Source organism: Dinoponera quadriceps, unplaced genomic scaffold (genome assembly GCF_001313825.1).
Source record: "Dinoponera quadriceps isolate SergipeBrazil2010 unplaced genomic scaffold, ASM131382v1 scaffold1527, whole genome shotgun sequence".
Classification (NCBI taxonomy): Eukaryota; Metazoa; Arthropoda; class Insecta; order Hymenoptera; family Formicidae; genus Dinoponera; species Dinoponera quadriceps.
Window position 1 is genome coordinate 312,723 of NW_014555734.1, and position 17,185 is coordinate 329,907.

Sequence of the window (17,185 nt, forward strand, 5' to 3'; positions counted from 1 at the left end):
TGTTTAATAGCAAAATACATTAGTATAAAAGATTAATTTTTGAGGTCATTTATACAAATAAACAAAATAACAGTCTGAAGGTATAGTAGAATACTGAAATGTTAAATATTTATTTTTTGCTATTGAACTTTATTATTAATATCCGCATTCCAGTATTCATTACCAATGTTGAAAATTTATAGTATATGTAACATGAACTATATAGATTTTTAACACTGACAGTGAATATTGGAACATAGTAAAAATGTACTTTTGTCTAATATTATTGTCTTCTACAATTTTCTTTTCCTTTTTCTTGTATATATATCATTTGACCTGTTTTTCTATAATTTTAATTTCATTTGTTTTACGGTTTGACATTATGTTCTTTAAATGACTATTTTCGATTTGTTATTTCCTAATGGGCAATGCATTTCTATCACTGGTAGGTCTTTTTATGACTATACTAACTTGTCGCGCACATGATACATTAAAATTTATTTTATTTCTGTCACAGTCTATGAATGATTGTGATTGAATATTTTATGATAACAATCTTCTCTTTAAGATCCTGGAAAGAGCTTAACAATTCTGAACACATGGACTTTTTCGTAATCGACTCTGATCAGAATCGTTCAAGTACTCCCTATAAAATACAAGAGAAAACCTAGAAAATAATTAAAAGATTCCGATCGATTCCAAATAGTTCCATATTAGGTGCTTTGAAAGACACTTATCCATTGAGTAACTGTTTTCATATAATCTTTCATATAATCAATTATAATCTGATAACAATGCTTGTATTAAAGTATAACTTCTCTATTTTGTGTTATATTGTACAACTATTTTTTATGATCCATTATTGTTTGCAATTTTTAATTGTAATGTCAGCAGAAAATGACCACAAAAAATATAAGATCAAAAAATATAAATGACCACAAAAAATATAAGATCAATCATAAAAAATGATACGAGAATCTTCTCATTTTTCAGGATTAATTAATAGATGACTTGTTTGTAACATTTATTGTAAATATAAGCAAACTAAATTTGCAATTATTGTTTGTTAATTTTATATAACTTTGATCTTAATCAAGCAGTCCCATTATATTTTCAAATCTTGGTCATGATTATGATTGATGTTTATGACTGAGAATATTTATAGTATAAATAAGTAAATGTGACCTTTGTGAAAACACATTTAAAGAAAAAAGGTAGAGTGGTAATTATTTAGTTTAGCTACGCCAGCACAAATATGGATGAAATCACACTTATTCGAAGCGTTTTTGCACGAAACGAAAGAATATGACAAAAAAGTGTCGCTCTGTCCCGCGAAGTGAGTTATTAATCGTTAAAGTTGACAACTTGACAGGTTAGGAAATCTGTCATACCGATGAAATATTGCGATATGGCATGTTTCGTGGTATTAAATCATGGTATTAAATAAATATAAGTATTAAATCTTCACCTTACTAAAAGCGTGCGATGATTCTGTTTACTACTAAAATGAAAACAGTGAAAATTTGCAAAGGCCCTTACGTAAGATATGTTGTTAACTTATAATTTACTTATTTAAAATATTGTTATCTGAATTTATAATTACTCTATTACTTTTTATATTAGTTTCTGTTTAGCAGACATACTTTGCGTAGGGATCTATGCTAATCTTCACTATTTCAATTTTAGTATAAGATAAACTCATCACACATTTTTTAGTAAGGCGAAGATTTAATACTTATATTTATTTAATATCATGATTTAATACCGCGAAGCGTGCTCATATCGCAAAGTTTCGTCGGTATGACAGGTTTCTTAACCTGTCAAATCGTCAACTCTGACGATTAATAACTTGCTTCGCGGGGCAGAGCGACACATTTTTCTTCCAGATTCTTTCATTTCGTGCAAAAACGCGTCGAATAAGTGAGATTTCATCCATATTCGTGCTGGCGTAGTTAAATTATAAATAAATAATTAACTAACTATAAATAAATAATTATCATAAGAGTTTCACTATTGTTATTAGCACATAAAAATTGTATATGCATTAACAAATAATACTAAATATTACTGTTATTAAGTGACTATTTGATGATTTGTAAGAGTTAAATAATTAAACAAAATTTAAATATAAAAATGATGCCCTGATATAATAAAATGCAATGTATATAATTATTAAATGTAAAAACCTTGAGTCGCAGTCACTGAAACACTAGGTCTGTTTCCTTGGTCTGTTCTGTATAGGCTACGTTCCGAAATGTACTGACAGTACTGGTAGTACTTGGTCTGTTCTTTTTAGTTGCACTGCTGAATTGGTACTATAAGTTGAAGTAAGAAAACCTATACTTGTTTCACTTCAACTTATCGCACTAGTTCAGCAGTGCAGTTAAAAAGAACAAGCCAATTGTTTTTGCGTTCCGAAATCAATGGCTGCGTTCAGTAAACACAAGCGATCAGTGAGTAGTCAATGATTATTGGTCTTTACTGTTAGATCCCTAAATTTAGACCAATTATGTTGACGAATTATTCAATCATTGTATAATCGGTTGCAATTTGACGAATCAGAGCCAAGTTTGCTAAACTCAAGTTTAGTTAAACTTACTCTAATCAAATTTCAATCCTCAGTTGCGTTCAGGAATCCACATTGTGTGCACCACTAGCCACCAGATATTCTGAAATACTCTGACTATGTTCGGAAACATCGCTGTTTGGTATGCTTTCGTAATTTCAGTCACTGAAGCATACCAAACAGTGATGTTTTCGAATATAGTCTAGGTGTTTCAGAACAGCTAGTATCTTGTGGTGCACACAGTGTGGATTCTTGAACACAGCTCTAATCAATAGTGCGATAGCTTCTGCCCACGGGACGCGGCAATGCTTGGACGCGCGACAAGAAATGACGCGGCAGCCAATAAACTTTCAGCTCTCGAAAAACGGCACGTTGATTGGCTACCGCGTCGCTTCTTGCCGAGCGGCAAACAGTACCGCATTCTGTGGGCAAAAGCCACAGGCATAACGGCATTTTCGTGCAAAAGAGCAAATCAAATAATATTTTAAAGTCTGTAAAGAAACTTCTTGTCACACTCGGGATCCAACATGGTGACGTAAAATGTAAATAATATTCTTTGTATTCTTATTCGTATATACACTGTATCCTAATTTTGATACATTTAGGCTTTGCGCCCAATAGAGCATATATTGGGAATAAAAATAAGTATTAAATATTAGGAATAGGAATTAAGAATTATTTTCACACAACTGTATGAAATGAACGGCTGTACGACACGATTTCTATATTTATATCTTATATTTAATTCTTTTCTATTATGTAATATGTCTTTAATCACACTCCCTGAAGTCTTATGTTCATGACGCTAAGTTTCAGTCTGAGATATATTTATATTGATAAATGCTTGAAAGTTATTAGATATTGTGTTTTTCTAGTATTGGCCCATCGGTGGTCAATAGAGACATAGTCAATCAGGCCCCATCCTCTGAGATCTAGCCATATATGTAATATTACTATAATATTAATATATGACCAGGGTGAGAGGGAAGTCCTGTCTCCTAACCACGGTACAGTAATATATTTTCCTCTCTCTCTGTATATATTTTGAACGTAATGCGCATGCGTAAGATTGACGTCTCCGCCAATAGAAAAATAAAACATATTTTAGCACATATATGTGTGTGTATATATACACACATTTCATCATCTTCTGGCTTCGCTTCTGAGACGGTTCCCTCTTATAGGCAGCATAGGACAACTGGCTAAATAGTAATATTATATATGTGGATTTAGCATCATAGACACAAGACCCAGATTACGTACACATAGGACGGACGGGCTCTGATAGCTTACATAGGTGATTGATTAATTTAATATAAAATTTTCTAATTGGTGGTCCAGCAGAAACACTCTAGGTACGGACCGATGTGAGTGAATACGTGCTATCGCGCTAATAGGACCTTCCCATTCTTTCTTAGGCTGATATTACATACGCCGTACGACGGACATTGTCAAATATGCCGATTGGCTGTTAGATATAGAATATCAAAGATCCCTAAATTTTTTTGTAGACACCTGAGAAATTCTTTATCTGACTGCCAATCGATACATCCAACAAACTCATCGAACGACGTATGTAATACTAATCTTAAGCTGTCAATCGTCATATGCAAAACTAAATTTGCAATACCTCGAGATATCGTGAGAAATCAGTCGGAAGCACAGACTTCTATATAATAGGTCCACTGGCATCACAGCGCAGAACACCGAGGCTGTTCGAGAACTCATTGAAGGCGATCGACACTTAACTATTCTTGAAATCTCTCAGGAAATCTCTCAGTTCGAGCTGCCTATCGGTCAAAAAGGCGCGACATTCCGATCAGAAATGTGTTGCTTCTCCATAACAACGCCAGACCCCACACCGCAGCAGTAACACAACAAAAATTGGCCGATATGCACTGGGCTGTCCTAGAACATCCACCCTACAGCCCAGACCTGTCACCATGCGACTTCCATGTTTGGTCCACTCAAGGAAACCCTTGGTGGATAGCGCTTCACAACGAACGAGGAGGTGCAGCAGTTCGTGTGCAATTGGTTTGATACATGTCCGCGAACTTTTTATGATACCATGATTAAAAAATTACCAGACCGTTGGAGGAAGTGTATAGATAAGCTGGAAGACTATGTAGAAAAATAAGAAAAATGTAAATTAGAATTGATTTTGAAAAATATATGGTTTTTTTTACAAAAGGCTCGTTTATATTTGATCCACCCTCGTAGGATCCCACTTTCAGTGAATATCGGAACATAGTTTATATGCTTATAGTTCAAAAGAGGTCCAAAAAAGAAACCAATTCTCAAATTATCAATCTGTTTTTAATATTATACATATATATATATGTGTATATACATACATACATGTACATACAACTCCCATTATAAATCTAAAATTTATTTGGTTTAAACGGATGATTTGGATCAAACAATGGCGGATCTTTGACATATTCCGGTTCTTTGGTCACATAGCCCATCAAGCCTATAACGCAAAAAAGGTCAATATAGTTGCTGCTCGATAAATATCTGCCTTTTCTATCAGGCACAAAATTATACAGTGTTAGGAAAGTTATTTTTAAAAAGTAATTCATGACCATTACTAGTTATTTATTGAAGAAAGTAATTCGTTGATCACTCAAGAAATCACAATTATGGTTACTTCGAGTACTTCCCAGCAACGTAGACTACGTTCAGCAGAAATATGAGCAGTGAACAGTAAAGATCAAAAATCAGTGAGCAGTCACTGATTATTGGTCCTTACTGCTAAATCCTTAAATTTAAACCAATTACGTTGATGAATTACTCAACCGTTGTGCAATCGTTATATCCGCTGAACGCAACCATTGTGTCGACTTGTAATTGAAATGCTGTTTACCTTTTTTATTTCAACGCCAAAATACAAAGTAATCACTAAGGGTGCATTCGGGGAGCGCGCTGATTAACACTAATCAACACTGATTAATGCTCACGAGTCATTCTATCCTCGTCGTAATATCTAATGAGGGACAAAGATAAAATAACGCATAGCGTGTTCCCCAAATGTAGCCTAAATTTCCCGTATATGCATGTGATGAATCTGGCGTATGTTGACGTGTTTACAATTTAACTTATTAACAAAATTAATCCGGGAATAGTCACATAGGGTCTTTTTAGACACCAGCGGTCAGAAAATGAAGATCGGACATTTTTTATCGATTGCTGCCTTCAATTTGAACCAATTGGGAATAATAAGTACTTAGTTGAATTGTGCAGAATCGTATACTAGGTACTTAGTTGAATTGTGCAGAAGATTATAATACTCCCTTCGAACCCTTCCAATCCCACCAGATCAGCAGCATCACCTTTTTCGGATGCAAACCAGCTTTTGGAATGGTGGCTCATTTCGTTTTCCTCGGGACCTTTTTCGCCTCACATTATTGATCATAAACGATCCATCGCCCGTGATCGCTCGTTTCAAAAATGGGTCGTTTTCGTTACATTTGAGCAGAGAATCGTGGATAGAAATGCGGCCCATTACATTTTTTTCGTTAAATTGTGAGGCACCCAAATATCGTTGTTATTCACGTATCCGAGTGTCTCTAATTGCCTTATGCCTTCTGCGCACAGAATGCGGAAATGCTTGCTGCGCGGCAAGAAGCAACGCAGCAGCCAATAAACTTTTAGTTCTCGTGGAAAAACGAATGGTTACCGCGTCGTTTCTTCCAGCGCGGTGGTAAGCGTTTCCGCGTTCTATATGCAGGAGCCATTACAATGCTCATGTGAAATATGTGGTATTTCTGTGATATCCCGTGTCGCATAACGTGATTTATTTTCAATTAGCATTACGATTTAGTCATCACCAACGATTGCAGAAACGTTTTCGGTTCTTCCAAATCAAAATTGCTCCGAACCGAGTGAACCACTTACGAACAGTACTCTCAGCTACGGCATCATCTCCATAAACGACACATAACTTTTTTGCTATTTGTATAGCGTTTTTTTCCTTTCCGGAAATAAAAGAGCATCAAATGACGAAAATGCACCTTATTTTTCTCCATTTTCACTTTTAACGTAAACAGACTTAAAATTCAGAAATCCACACGCACACACAAATTGCAGAGAAAGACGCGTTGAAATGTAATCTTTCAGAATATGTATATATGTCATATATTTCAGTCACATGTGTAACGTATTAACGTGTTCAAATGCCACCAATTGAAAAATGCTATGAATTTTTGTTCCAATTCAGTATAGGAGGGTAATCTGAGTTTTGAATCTCAACATGAAGATAGCGTTACTCGTCAAAACTATTCTGGTTCTATAATCGTACATGCTTTGAAAGATACCTGTGAAAATTTCAGCCATTTTGGACTCAGTTGTTGTCTGACAGTCGTTTGTGTCAGCCAATGTCAGTGTTTTTGTAAAAATAAAAAATATCGAATATCGTGCCGTAATTAAATTATTGCATTTGAAACACATTATAGCAGAGTTGTTTACGCTGTTTACGGGGACGTTTACTCTACCACATCATTTGTCACCATGAAAAGATAGGCAGCTAAATTTAATCCGATTTTTTCCATTTTTTTCACCAGAATGGTTTTGACGAGTAACGCCATGAGTAACGCCCAAAATTTTTCAGACTACCATCGTATACTAAATATCTTCCATAGTTTAGAAGGATATTTTATTACCTTTTGTTACCTATGTTTCAAATACAATCTTAAAAGTTTACCTCCTACTAGAATGCCACTGTGTAGGAAAATAAATGTAAAAATGGTGGTAATCATAGAATGATAGACAATACAATCGACCACAGCATTTTAGCTGTATGCAATTGTATCGACTTGTGTCATAGGTGGAAAGCATTGTATCGTGTTACACAATGTCACCTGTGTACATTGTTGGAAAGTACCATTTCTTTAACAAATTTTGAAGACTATTTTTTTAGAATTCGTTGCTATCGATGCCATATACATATACAAAGTAATTATCACTGTCATTAATGTTAAAAAATATGTTACTTTTACTAATAAAACAAAAATATTATGAAGTCATTACTTAAAAAAAGTAACTTATAATATTAACATGTTATTTCTCCCAACTCTGAAATTACATGACATAAATTTACCTGCATTTTGAGCCTTAATTATCTCTTCCTCTACTCGTTTCTGCTTGTACTCGCATAATCCAGTGATATGTTTTTCATATGTCTTGCCTGTGTAGCGACTTTGAAACTGAGAAAGCAATCGCACATTCTTGTAATCTGGCTCAACATTGAATCTGCATAAAATACATTGACGTTTCTCTCTAACATAAGGATTTTTCAATTTTATGGGCTGCAAAGATACAAATCACTAATATACGACCTTACACCAATTTACACCAATTATTTATCTACTAGTAATTTTATATAAAATTATCTTTATTTCAAAATTTCAGAGATATGTGTTAATGATGTTCTATTAAATTGATATGATAAGTTTTCTTGATACATATCATAATGTATTGGTATGATATGTTATTTGTACTATAGAAGTAGAATAGATAGTATTATAGAAATTAAGGTATATTAATTGTTATTTTTTAAATATATCAAAGTGTTGGTGTAAACAAGCATATTTTCTACTTTTTCTATATTTTGTTATTAGTATATAAATAACAATGTATTAAATTGACATATTTTCTGATAAGTATTATACTAACTTGATATGATGTTGTTTACATATATTAATGAAAATAAAGTAATTTAATTAATTTTTACTTATTTAACTTAATTAAATTAGAAAGAAGTTACTGTTTATNACAGTATATATGCTGCTTGCATATACTCGTAAATTAAGAATGATTCTCAATATTCAATAATTAGAATATTAATAATGACATATAAATAAGTTTTGAATAGGAATATTTTTGTTCACAAGCAAAACACACACAAAATAAACATGAAAAACGAATTTTCAACTACAGACACTTATACAATATATTAAACGGAGAACTGTGTCTCTTTAACTATTAACCAAAATTTTGTATTCATAATATGCATGTGTTTAATGCGTATATATATATATATATAATGCGCCATTTTATATATTATCATGTAATTGAACATTGATCTACAAAAGATATTTTTGAATAACCAATCATAAATAGAGGTTAGGAACATATCAGATTCTGTTCTTCTTCAAGTTTCAATTTTTTAGAAATTCTTTAGAAAATTAGAAAATTTTATTTTCTAGTACTCTCCAGTCCTTATTTTGCGCACTGGTTTTATATAACAATGCTTTTACACAAAGAGAACAATAGGAGTGCGTAGTCTAATGTATTATACAGATGTCTGTGATGTTTTTCAATCTATGATTTCGACGCACCATATCATCTTCAAACATTACGTTGCTCTCTGTGGAACTCACGGTGGAACTTTTACTAATTGTCCGAAAACACGATTTATAAAATTTGCCTGCGACAAACGTCGAAATTCTCCCCAATATAGCAGGAGAAATCATTTCTCGACCGGCTTGTAAGATAACTCTCTCTAAATTCTCTCTCTCTTTTTTTCTCAATATTGGCTACACAAGTTTGTTCCTTATAACTGAATTGTTGAACTATTTAAGAGGCTAGATTCTTGAATCACTCGTAACTATTTGTATACTTAACAGTTAGCCTGTTCTTTTTAACTGAACTGCTGAACTGGTGCAATAAGTTAAAGTGAGAAAACATATACTTGTCTCGCTTCAACTAATAAAACTAGTTCAGCGGAGCAGCTAAAAAGAACAGATTAAGTGATATCCAATAAACATACTGCTTTTACGGATAAGCTGTACGTTCATTGAATATCACTAATCCCAGGTAGTATACAGTAGGTTTGTTTCTTTATAGCTGGACTCGGACTGCACGGGAACTGAACTGAACTGAACCAGTGCAAGCTAGAACTGACGAGTGCAAGGCATGCAGTTAAAGCGGCACACGGTGCTTGTTTTCTTGTTAAATCGCACGCTGGATAAAACTATTGCGTTCTGATTGGCGCATTTCCAAAAATAGATGAAAATACACCAATCAGAATGCAATATTTCTATCCAGCCAACAATCCGGCACGAAAACAAGTACCGTGTGCCACCGGCTTAATAATCGATTATTTTCCTCATTTGACAGTAATTTCTTAAGGCTTATGGTTTCTGCTCATAGGACGCGGAAATGCTTACCGCGTGGCAAAAAGCGAAGCGGCAGTTTTTTTGTTTTTCTATTATATTACCCTGAAACTTTCTATAAATATGAAAATTCACACAATTAAATATAATAATATATAAATACAACTAATGTATAAATACGTTTATAAAGAAAAATATTGTCTCTTACTGGATGCAGGATATCCTGCGTAAGTGCTAGTTTCCACATTGTATGGTTATTTTCTATTACACATGTACACGCGCACACACACACACACACACACAGAGCTACTCGATCATCTCTTCGGAGGCGACAGCGCTGCTAGGAGGGAAATCCCGCCGCGCATACATTACTATAAGGCATATCCGGAGAGACTTGGCCGGTCCAGTTTTCTAGACCTAGAGTTTGGGCGAATCTCCAAAAACACCCTGGCGACCGTGTATTGGCAGCGGGAAGACCCTTGGACGGTCTGTGCGATTCGGACGATTTAATGTCGACTTTATCTACTCGTTCAGTGACATCCGGTCACAACATAAGCTCTAAAAGTAATTTTTGGTCTGTTCATAGAGAAATATTAAACGTGGTCTACAAGAGGCAGTAGAAGTATGTTTATATGGAGGAAGATTAAGAAATTAACCAATTATAGTCGATTATTCACTTTATATTCGAACATGATTGGTCAATTTCTTATTCTTATTTCTTATGAACATATTCCTACTACCCATTGTAGACTATGCTTTACGCATGCGCAGTAGCATTCTTTCTTCAAGGAAGATTTACATTCAACTGCATTCAGCAGAACAGAGCAAGCGATTAGTGATTCGAGAATGTGATTGGTTTACATCTCAAATTCTTGCCAAAATTCAAAACTGCTCGAGCCACGCAGATGGCACTTTCGATTAAAAGCGGAAGTTCCTGAGTCGATCGATAAGTGTCAAGAGGTTCTATATTCATCAGCGATTGCAAATTGTTTCGCAACAACGTAGCTGACAAGTCTTGATTCGCTAGTTCAGAAGTGCGCGCATTTTCCTGAGACTTCAATTTGTTGTCAAACCATTTATTTTTGACCAAGTTATATTCTTTCGGCAATATCTCGTTGATACATCATACAATTGGATATTAGTGTTGGGAATCCTCCTTTACGAGACTCCTGGAACCATTATAGAGAAAGAGAAAGAGAGAGAGAGAGAGAGTGTGTATGTGTGTAGCTGACAACTTATCAGAGCAACGGATTGATTCGACGAAGGTTCGGTGAAAAATATTCGCGACGTAGTGGATTCATAGATTGACCGAGCAGTCGTTTTGCGTGACTCGTCGCTTCTCGTGTCGTTTTTTCTAGCACGCAACAAATGCATCTCTCCTCCTCGTTTCTTTCTTTCTCACATACCTGACACGACGTCAAGAAAGGATAGTTTGCTTATAAACGGATACATATTTGATGTATATACCATAATATACGATAGATGTATGAGTGGTGATGTTTAACATTAATTACTTTATCGATGAAGAGATGGAATATGATAGCGAAGAAAGTGACAGCGCCAGTCGCCGTATAAGAGGTACATATTCCAATTGATTCGGGATCACTTGGTAACATGGGACATATACGTACACAATGTAAGGTTATACAAGATATACAGTAGTGTCCCAGAAATAAATAGCTGGGAACGTTAACTTCTTTTGAGAATATAGTAAGGTCATACGGGAATGCTTTCCCTCTAAATTGTATATCTTCTGTTGTCTTAAAAACTTTATACCAGACAAATAACATTTATAGCTTAGGAAAAAAGCATCTGCTAACAAATAACATGTTTTCTCCCATTTTAACACGGAACAGTGTGAATACCCAAAATCCAGTCCCTGGTTTCTGGAGCTCCCTGCATAATATAATATACGTTTGCCAATCTAAACAAATTATAATGAATAAAGACACTGGACGACAGTCAAACAACTCTTGTCTATGTCTATTGTTTCCAATTGGAACGTGAGAAGGAATTCTATGATGGAAAGAGGAAAATGTGAAGTTAAGTCGAGTTAAAGAATTCGTTCACAAGTGTTATTAGTGCAACCGGGACACGGGACTGCTAAATTGACCTCTTGATTCTTGAAGTTAAATGGTTTTGCAGAGCTTCAGGCTCATTTAACCACAGATTTTCAAAGTTGGTTAAAAGGAACTACAGACGACTTAGGTATATTTTCCTCTAACAAGACTTAGGTCAGGAGCATGTAGAAAAACTTAAGCAGTAAGACTTAAGCAGTAAGAAAATTGACCAACTACAAAGTCAATTAGTCTTATAGTCAATTAGTCTTAAATTACCAGAAGAAAGGTTGATTGATCAATTTGCTTGCTGCTTATGTCTTACTACATATGCTTTTTCTACGTGTTATTAGCCTTACACTTTTACGGATTTCTCTTTCCAACTCACATAATATCAAAATGAACATAAACAGATTGTCAAATATGCAATATACAATTGCAGACATGTCCGATGATAGCTCAGATTCGTTCAATCTGGATGAAATACCAGTGCCTATAAACAATACGTTTGATGTGACATTACCAGCAACCCATTCTGTAAGTATGCATTTGTTTACAGTTTAAGAAATACACAAGGTTTGATTAATAGCGAATTTAATCACTTGTATTATGCTAGGTTAGTACAGCATTAAAAATTGCTATATATAAATACCTATGAATTCTTTTCCATCGATAAAAGTGCTCCTAAAAGTGACCTAATTGGCTAAGAAGCCACATTTAAAAGACTTATTGATAGGAGAAAGTTCGGAATATAGACCAAGATATCCAAATATAATGGCATAACAAATGCTTTGATGATGAAATAATTAATATACAGGATATCCCAAACTCGGCTGCCATGGTATGCAGATAGAACGGGTGAAACTGAGCAAAAACGTCATGTACCATTTTACAAAATTCGCGATACTAATTATTCACCAATTGAAGAATTAATTATTTTGCCTGAGCTGATCATTGCACAGGAAGCATTAGGCTAGATTCTATATAAAGAAAAATGGCATAGTTCTAAAAATCTTCCAGTAATCATGAGCATCAACTGATTTCTAAAGACGGAATAACGCAGCAAACGGCATTGTGCGCCGAAAAGAAATACACCTCTTGCTATCAGTTGATACTTATCGTTGCTAGGACATCTTCAAAAATAAACCATTGTTCTTTATATAAAGTCTAAACTACCGTGCGTTCATTAGCTCAGATAAAATAATTCCTCACTAACTATGGTAAATTTTGCAAAATGGTACATGACTTTCCTGCTCAATTTTACTCGTTCTACCTGCATATCACGGAAACCAAGAACAGTTTGGGACACCCTGTATATTCTGTTAAATAACAGAACAATATCATTATTAGATGAAAACATTCCAAGTGCTCATATGATTTTTTATTTTAATATCTGCTTCATAATAGTCTTCAATATGCACCAATCTGGAGTAATGCGGGTGATTGAATTTGCTATTAGATCTCTATAACATAAAAAGTGCGCGATCTTTTGTAAGACAACTATAAGCGTACATTCTACAGTATTTAGGACCAAATTTGGAGGAATTAAGAGGGAGAACAATACTGGATGATGGAATTTATATGAATTTACCACTGTTGATAAAGCAAACTGTGCTATTCCCTGGACAAACATTGCCCATGACAATCTTCAATCTGCAGATTATCAACATTCTAAAAAACTGTATAAAGAATGACCGTACTTTCGGTTGTGTATGTTATGGTAATCCTATCATACACCAAATAGGAACAACTGCTGAGATATACGAGTATAGGGAGGGATCTGGGAGAAATGGTTTTCATCTGAAAGCCAAAGGCAGACAACGGTTCAAAATATTACGTATTGTTACACCGGTCAGTTTTCTTCTTATATCAATAAATTGTTGTATATATCATACCAATTATCGGAATAATTAAAGTTACAATTAATAACTTTTGATATATATATATATTTTTTTTTTTTTTGCAAGATTATTGGAAATGAAGAAACATTATTATAGATCTTTAACCCTTATCGGACGCTAGCTTTTTATGCGTGATTCTCACTAGGTTGTAACTGGTTTCGGTAAATATGCGAACTTGTCACCTCCTACGTGACGTACGACCGCAGCGACGATGTTGTCATGTGAGAGGTGACTTACAACCGATAAGGGTTAATATCAAACATTAGTACATCGATAACTATATTGCATTATACTTATCAATTTCACTTGGAAGAATTTGATATTGTTTAGGAACATCATAAAATTTCGGCCAATGTTAAAGTGTTGCCAGAGATAACACTTGGGCCACCATTCTTGGACCAACGTTTGACTTCATTAGATCATTTAAGAATTCATTCTGATCCGGAGGAAAACGTAAAAAAGCAGGAAAGAATAGAAAATCTCGAGGCAATGATAACTCCTTGGCCAGCTTGGGTTTACAGGCAATATGACTCTACGAGACTTTCCATGAAAATCCGTCAACATCTGCAATTTCTTGAAATTAGTGAGTTATGATTGCAACAGAAAACTATTTTCATGTGCACATATTCGAAGTTAATTTATAATTTGCAATAAATCTGAATTTTGCATTATAGGGGGAGGTAACGTACCTAAAGATCCTGTCGGTTTGTCCTTCTGGGTCGCAGAGAATATCCTGATAGATCACGACGAAAGACTTGAATTACTACGTTATGATTGTGCTATTAGTCGTTTGCAACGAGAGTTAAAATATCTCATAGAGGTATGTATAAAATTCGCGATGGGTTTAATTCAATTAGCACTTAATAATTTTCAATCAATGCACCGGTATGTAAGTACTAGCGTACATTCGGTAGTATTAAGGTACGAGAATTAAGAGAGTAATATTTATTATTACGAGAATAAATAATATTTTTTTATCGCAATAAAACGGATATGAAAATTCATGTATAATAGCACAAAAGGAATTAAAAGAATTAAGTGCCAAAAATCTCTTATAAATTCGTCTTTGATATATTATGAATACCAACCTTTTAAAGAGTGATATAACATTTATATTGTTTCCTAGTTTTATCGTTTACAAAATGTATATTTGTTATATATTAAAATCGATACACGCGCGTTGTAGTAACAGTATCAGAAAAGAGTCAGAAGTTAAATATGAGCATGCAATATAATGCAAAATCTATGTTATTATCGTTTATTTGTGCGACTCAACATCTACATAGCTGACATGCAACAATTCGTTCAAAAATAAGTTCCTGTTATCGCTATAGTTTGTAAGACAGGCTTTAATTTGAAGGTAAAAGTATAGATGGTCTGTTGGTATTTCAAATAATGTCTCTACCAATAATTTTAGTAGTTATTAATGACAAAACAATAATTTAGCGGATCCTGTTTATAATTTATCAAGATTGTTCACATTTATGCTTTCAGCACTTTATATATTTAAATTAATGCGATTATATTTTAACTTTGTATATTTTATTAATACGTCACCTCTGATGTAAGTCTCTTATTTACGTAGGATAAGATCTACGTGTGCATTCAATGCGAGACTTTCATCGGTAGGCAGTCACACATGTTCCCAATGAACAAGGAAGGCCCGCAGGGTACTTATGTCAATCCCGAAGGTGTTATACATGAAACTATAACCTTTTATCATGTTCAAGGAGTAACGCTTAGCGGCTCTTCACCTTCGACCGAATATAGTTGGTTCCCAGGGTGAGACTTTATCAGGCATATATATATTTTTTTTTAATGGTAGGATACGTATCTCGTTTTGATAATGACATCTACATTATCTGATGTTCAGATACGCCTGGACGGTAGCAGTTTGCAAACGTTGCCGTCGTCACGTTGGTTGGAAGTTCACCGCGACGAATAGTGATTTAAGGCCAAGAGCTTTCTGGGGCGTAACACGCGGAAGCTTGAAAGACAAAGATTTGAAAATCAAGAAGAAAGAATAAAGATGATCTATGTACAAACAATCTATATAGACAGAGAATAGCTGTTATATTATCAATAGTCATATAAGTTATAATGCAGAGGTTTATATGTATGTTCAAGCTGTCAGTTAATACTGTTGCGGATTGAAATCAACCCTAACTCGCTATTAATTATTATGAAATCCTTTTGAAAGACTACAAAACTAAAGGGTAACTAACGCATTCCCGTTATTTTCTTTATATTAATTATATTGATTAATTTGTTATTATAGTTTTATTGATATTATATTGGAATTAGTTAACGTATACAGTACCAGTTCATGTATCTCCAAAAACTTGCATATAGATACCTCAATGTTAATAGAGCTTCGTTTCTTTCATGTTTTTGTGATTATAATAAAAAAAAGTTCTAAACCATATGTATATAGAAAATGAGTTTTTTATATTATAAAAAAGAATATGAAATCACCTATATATAAATATGTTATCTGTTGGAGTTTTTATTACAATTATCAGAACAACTTCATTTACACAGTCTGTTTGATAAGAGTGTGTCTGGCAAAACTTTTACCTGTAAACCGTTAGCTAGGAAATCCCAACGGTAGTAAATAGAAAAAGCCTTTCCTAAAATGTTTTGAAAAGAAAGCCTCAGTTATCGTTCGATCTTACAAATCTCTTTCCGACAGGACATTTTTCGTTATAATGCCGCATTGCGATCCGTGTTTTTCGTACATCCGAAAAAACCGAAAATGTCGCGCGAAACGGCTGTTAAGTGTATGAGAAAGTTTAAGGCATATGTGAATAAATTGGTGAAACGCTATTTAGAGATAAAAATCGTCGATGACCTGCCGGAACATGTTCTACGTAGAAAACGACGGACAAACTAATATTATGGATGTTTACGAATAATCCTCATCTATCTTTGCGTAGCAGACGAGCGGCATTACATTGAAAAGGTATAAATATATCATCACAGTAAGAAAATGTCTACGTCCTCATGATGCAAAATATCGAAGCACAATTAAGAAACCTCTACTGTCTCAAAAACATATCGAAAAAAGAATTGCTCGGGCGTAAGAAAATTTGGACCACGTGGTTGGAATAATGTAATTTTTTCTGATTAAACTCTTTTGGGCACATAGATATTTTCTATACTCATACTTGGTGTACCAACGTCAATAGACCAGCGGATTGTTAAACATCCGATAAAGATACATGTTTGCTTCTTAAAGCACGGATTTGGCATTTTATATTTTACAGACAATTTGAACGCCGCCAAAATAATAAAAATTTATGAGAGACCTTTATTACTATCTGCCTGAAAGTAGTTTAAAAATAAAAAGGAATATTGGCTATTACAAAAGGATATTGACCTAAAATATCGGAAACGTGTTGCGTAGAAACAAGAAAATGTCGTCCATGTACTGAATTGGCTAACACGGTCACCGGATACAAAACCCATTGAAAACGTTTGGACATTCATAAAGCTTAAACTTTGTGGAAAGAAGATTTGGAAAGTCAAGCAGCTAGTTCAATAAATTCAATTGATTTGGAGATC

At 34.1% G+C, this 17,185-nt stretch overlaps 3 protein-coding genes across 7 annotated transcripts in view; 1 reads left to right on the forward strand and 2 right to left on the reverse strand.

Moving 5' to 3' along the window:
• Positions 1-2,249, reverse strand: part of LOC106745302 (serine--tRNA ligase, mitochondrial) — a 6,958-nt gene extending 4,709 nt beyond the window's left edge. The window contains exon 1 of one of the 4 annotated variants that reach the window (XM_014620791.1): positions 2,166-2,249. The gene's annotated coding sequence lies outside the window, so the exon portion shown is untranslated. Of the gene's footprint in view, positions 1-1,370; positions 1,464-1,590; positions 2,001-2,047; positions 2,136-2,165 lie in introns of those variants that run through there. The other 3 variants (XM_014620792.1, XM_014620794.1, XM_014620793.1) reach the window with 3 other exon arrangements.
• Positions 2,250-4,886: 2,637 nt separating this feature from the next.
• On the reverse strand, positions 4,887-9,194 carry LOC106745313 (28S ribosomal protein S18c, mitochondrial). Its single transcript, XM_014620813.1, has 3 exons — positions 8,887-9,194; positions 7,647-7,854; positions 4,887-5,021 (listed from the first exon to the last, which is right to left on the reverse strand). The coding sequence occupies exons 1-3, from the start codon at positions 9,019-9,021 to the stop codon at positions 4,930-4,932; spliced, it is 435 nt and encodes a 144-aa protein (XP_014476299.1). The 5' UTR covers positions 9,022-9,194; the 3' UTR covers positions 4,887-4,929.
• Positions 9,195-10,466: 1,272 nt separating this feature from the next.
• LOC106745312 (protein cereblon) lies at positions 10,467-16,057 on the forward strand. Of its 2 annotated transcripts, XM_014620812.1 has the most exons (8): positions 11,153-11,241; positions 11,520-11,871; positions 12,163-12,257; positions 13,242-13,571; positions 13,952-14,204; positions 14,296-14,441; positions 15,207-15,403; positions 15,495-16,057. In XM_014620812.1, the coding sequence occupies exons 3-8, from the start codon at positions 12,165-12,167 to the stop codon at positions 15,646-15,648; spliced, it is 1,173 nt and encodes a 390-aa protein (XP_014476298.1). In that variant the 5' UTR covers positions 11,153-11,241; positions 11,520-11,871; positions 12,163-12,164; the 3' UTR covers positions 15,649-16,057. The 2 variants fall into 2 exon arrangements, with proteins under 2 accessions (XP_014476297.1, XP_014476298.1); XM_014620811.1 differs by lacking the exon at positions 11,520-11,871 and having other exon boundaries at positions 10,467-11,241.
• Positions 16,058-17,185: the final 1,128 nt, after the last annotated feature.

Bases quoted from the DNA above. Each gene is read 5' to 3' on its own strand.
- LOC106745313 (XM_014620813.1), bottom strand. From the start codon at position 9,021: ATGATTTCTCCTGCTATATTGGGGAGAATTTCGACGTTTGTCGCAGGC. The intron at 7,855-8,886 runs GTGCGTCGAAAT...GTATCTTTGCAG, and splicing joins TAATGTTTGAAGATGATATG to CCCATAAAATTGAAAAATCC. The intron at 5,022-7,646 runs GTAAATTTATGT...TTTGCGTTATAG, and splicing joins AATTAAGGCTCAAAATGCAG to GCTTGATGGGCTATGTGACC.
- LOC106745312 (XM_014620811.1), top strand. From the start codon at position 11,160: ATGTTTAACATTAATTACTTTATCGATGAAGAGATGGAATATGATAGC. The intron at 14,442-15,206 runs GTATGTATAAAA...TTATTTACGTAG, and splicing joins AGTTAAAATATCTCATAGAG to GATAAGATCTACGTGTGCAT. The intron at 15,404-15,494 runs GTGAGACTTTAT...TCTGATGTTCAG, and splicing joins GAATATAGTTGGTTCCCAGG to ATACGCCTGGACGGTAGCAG.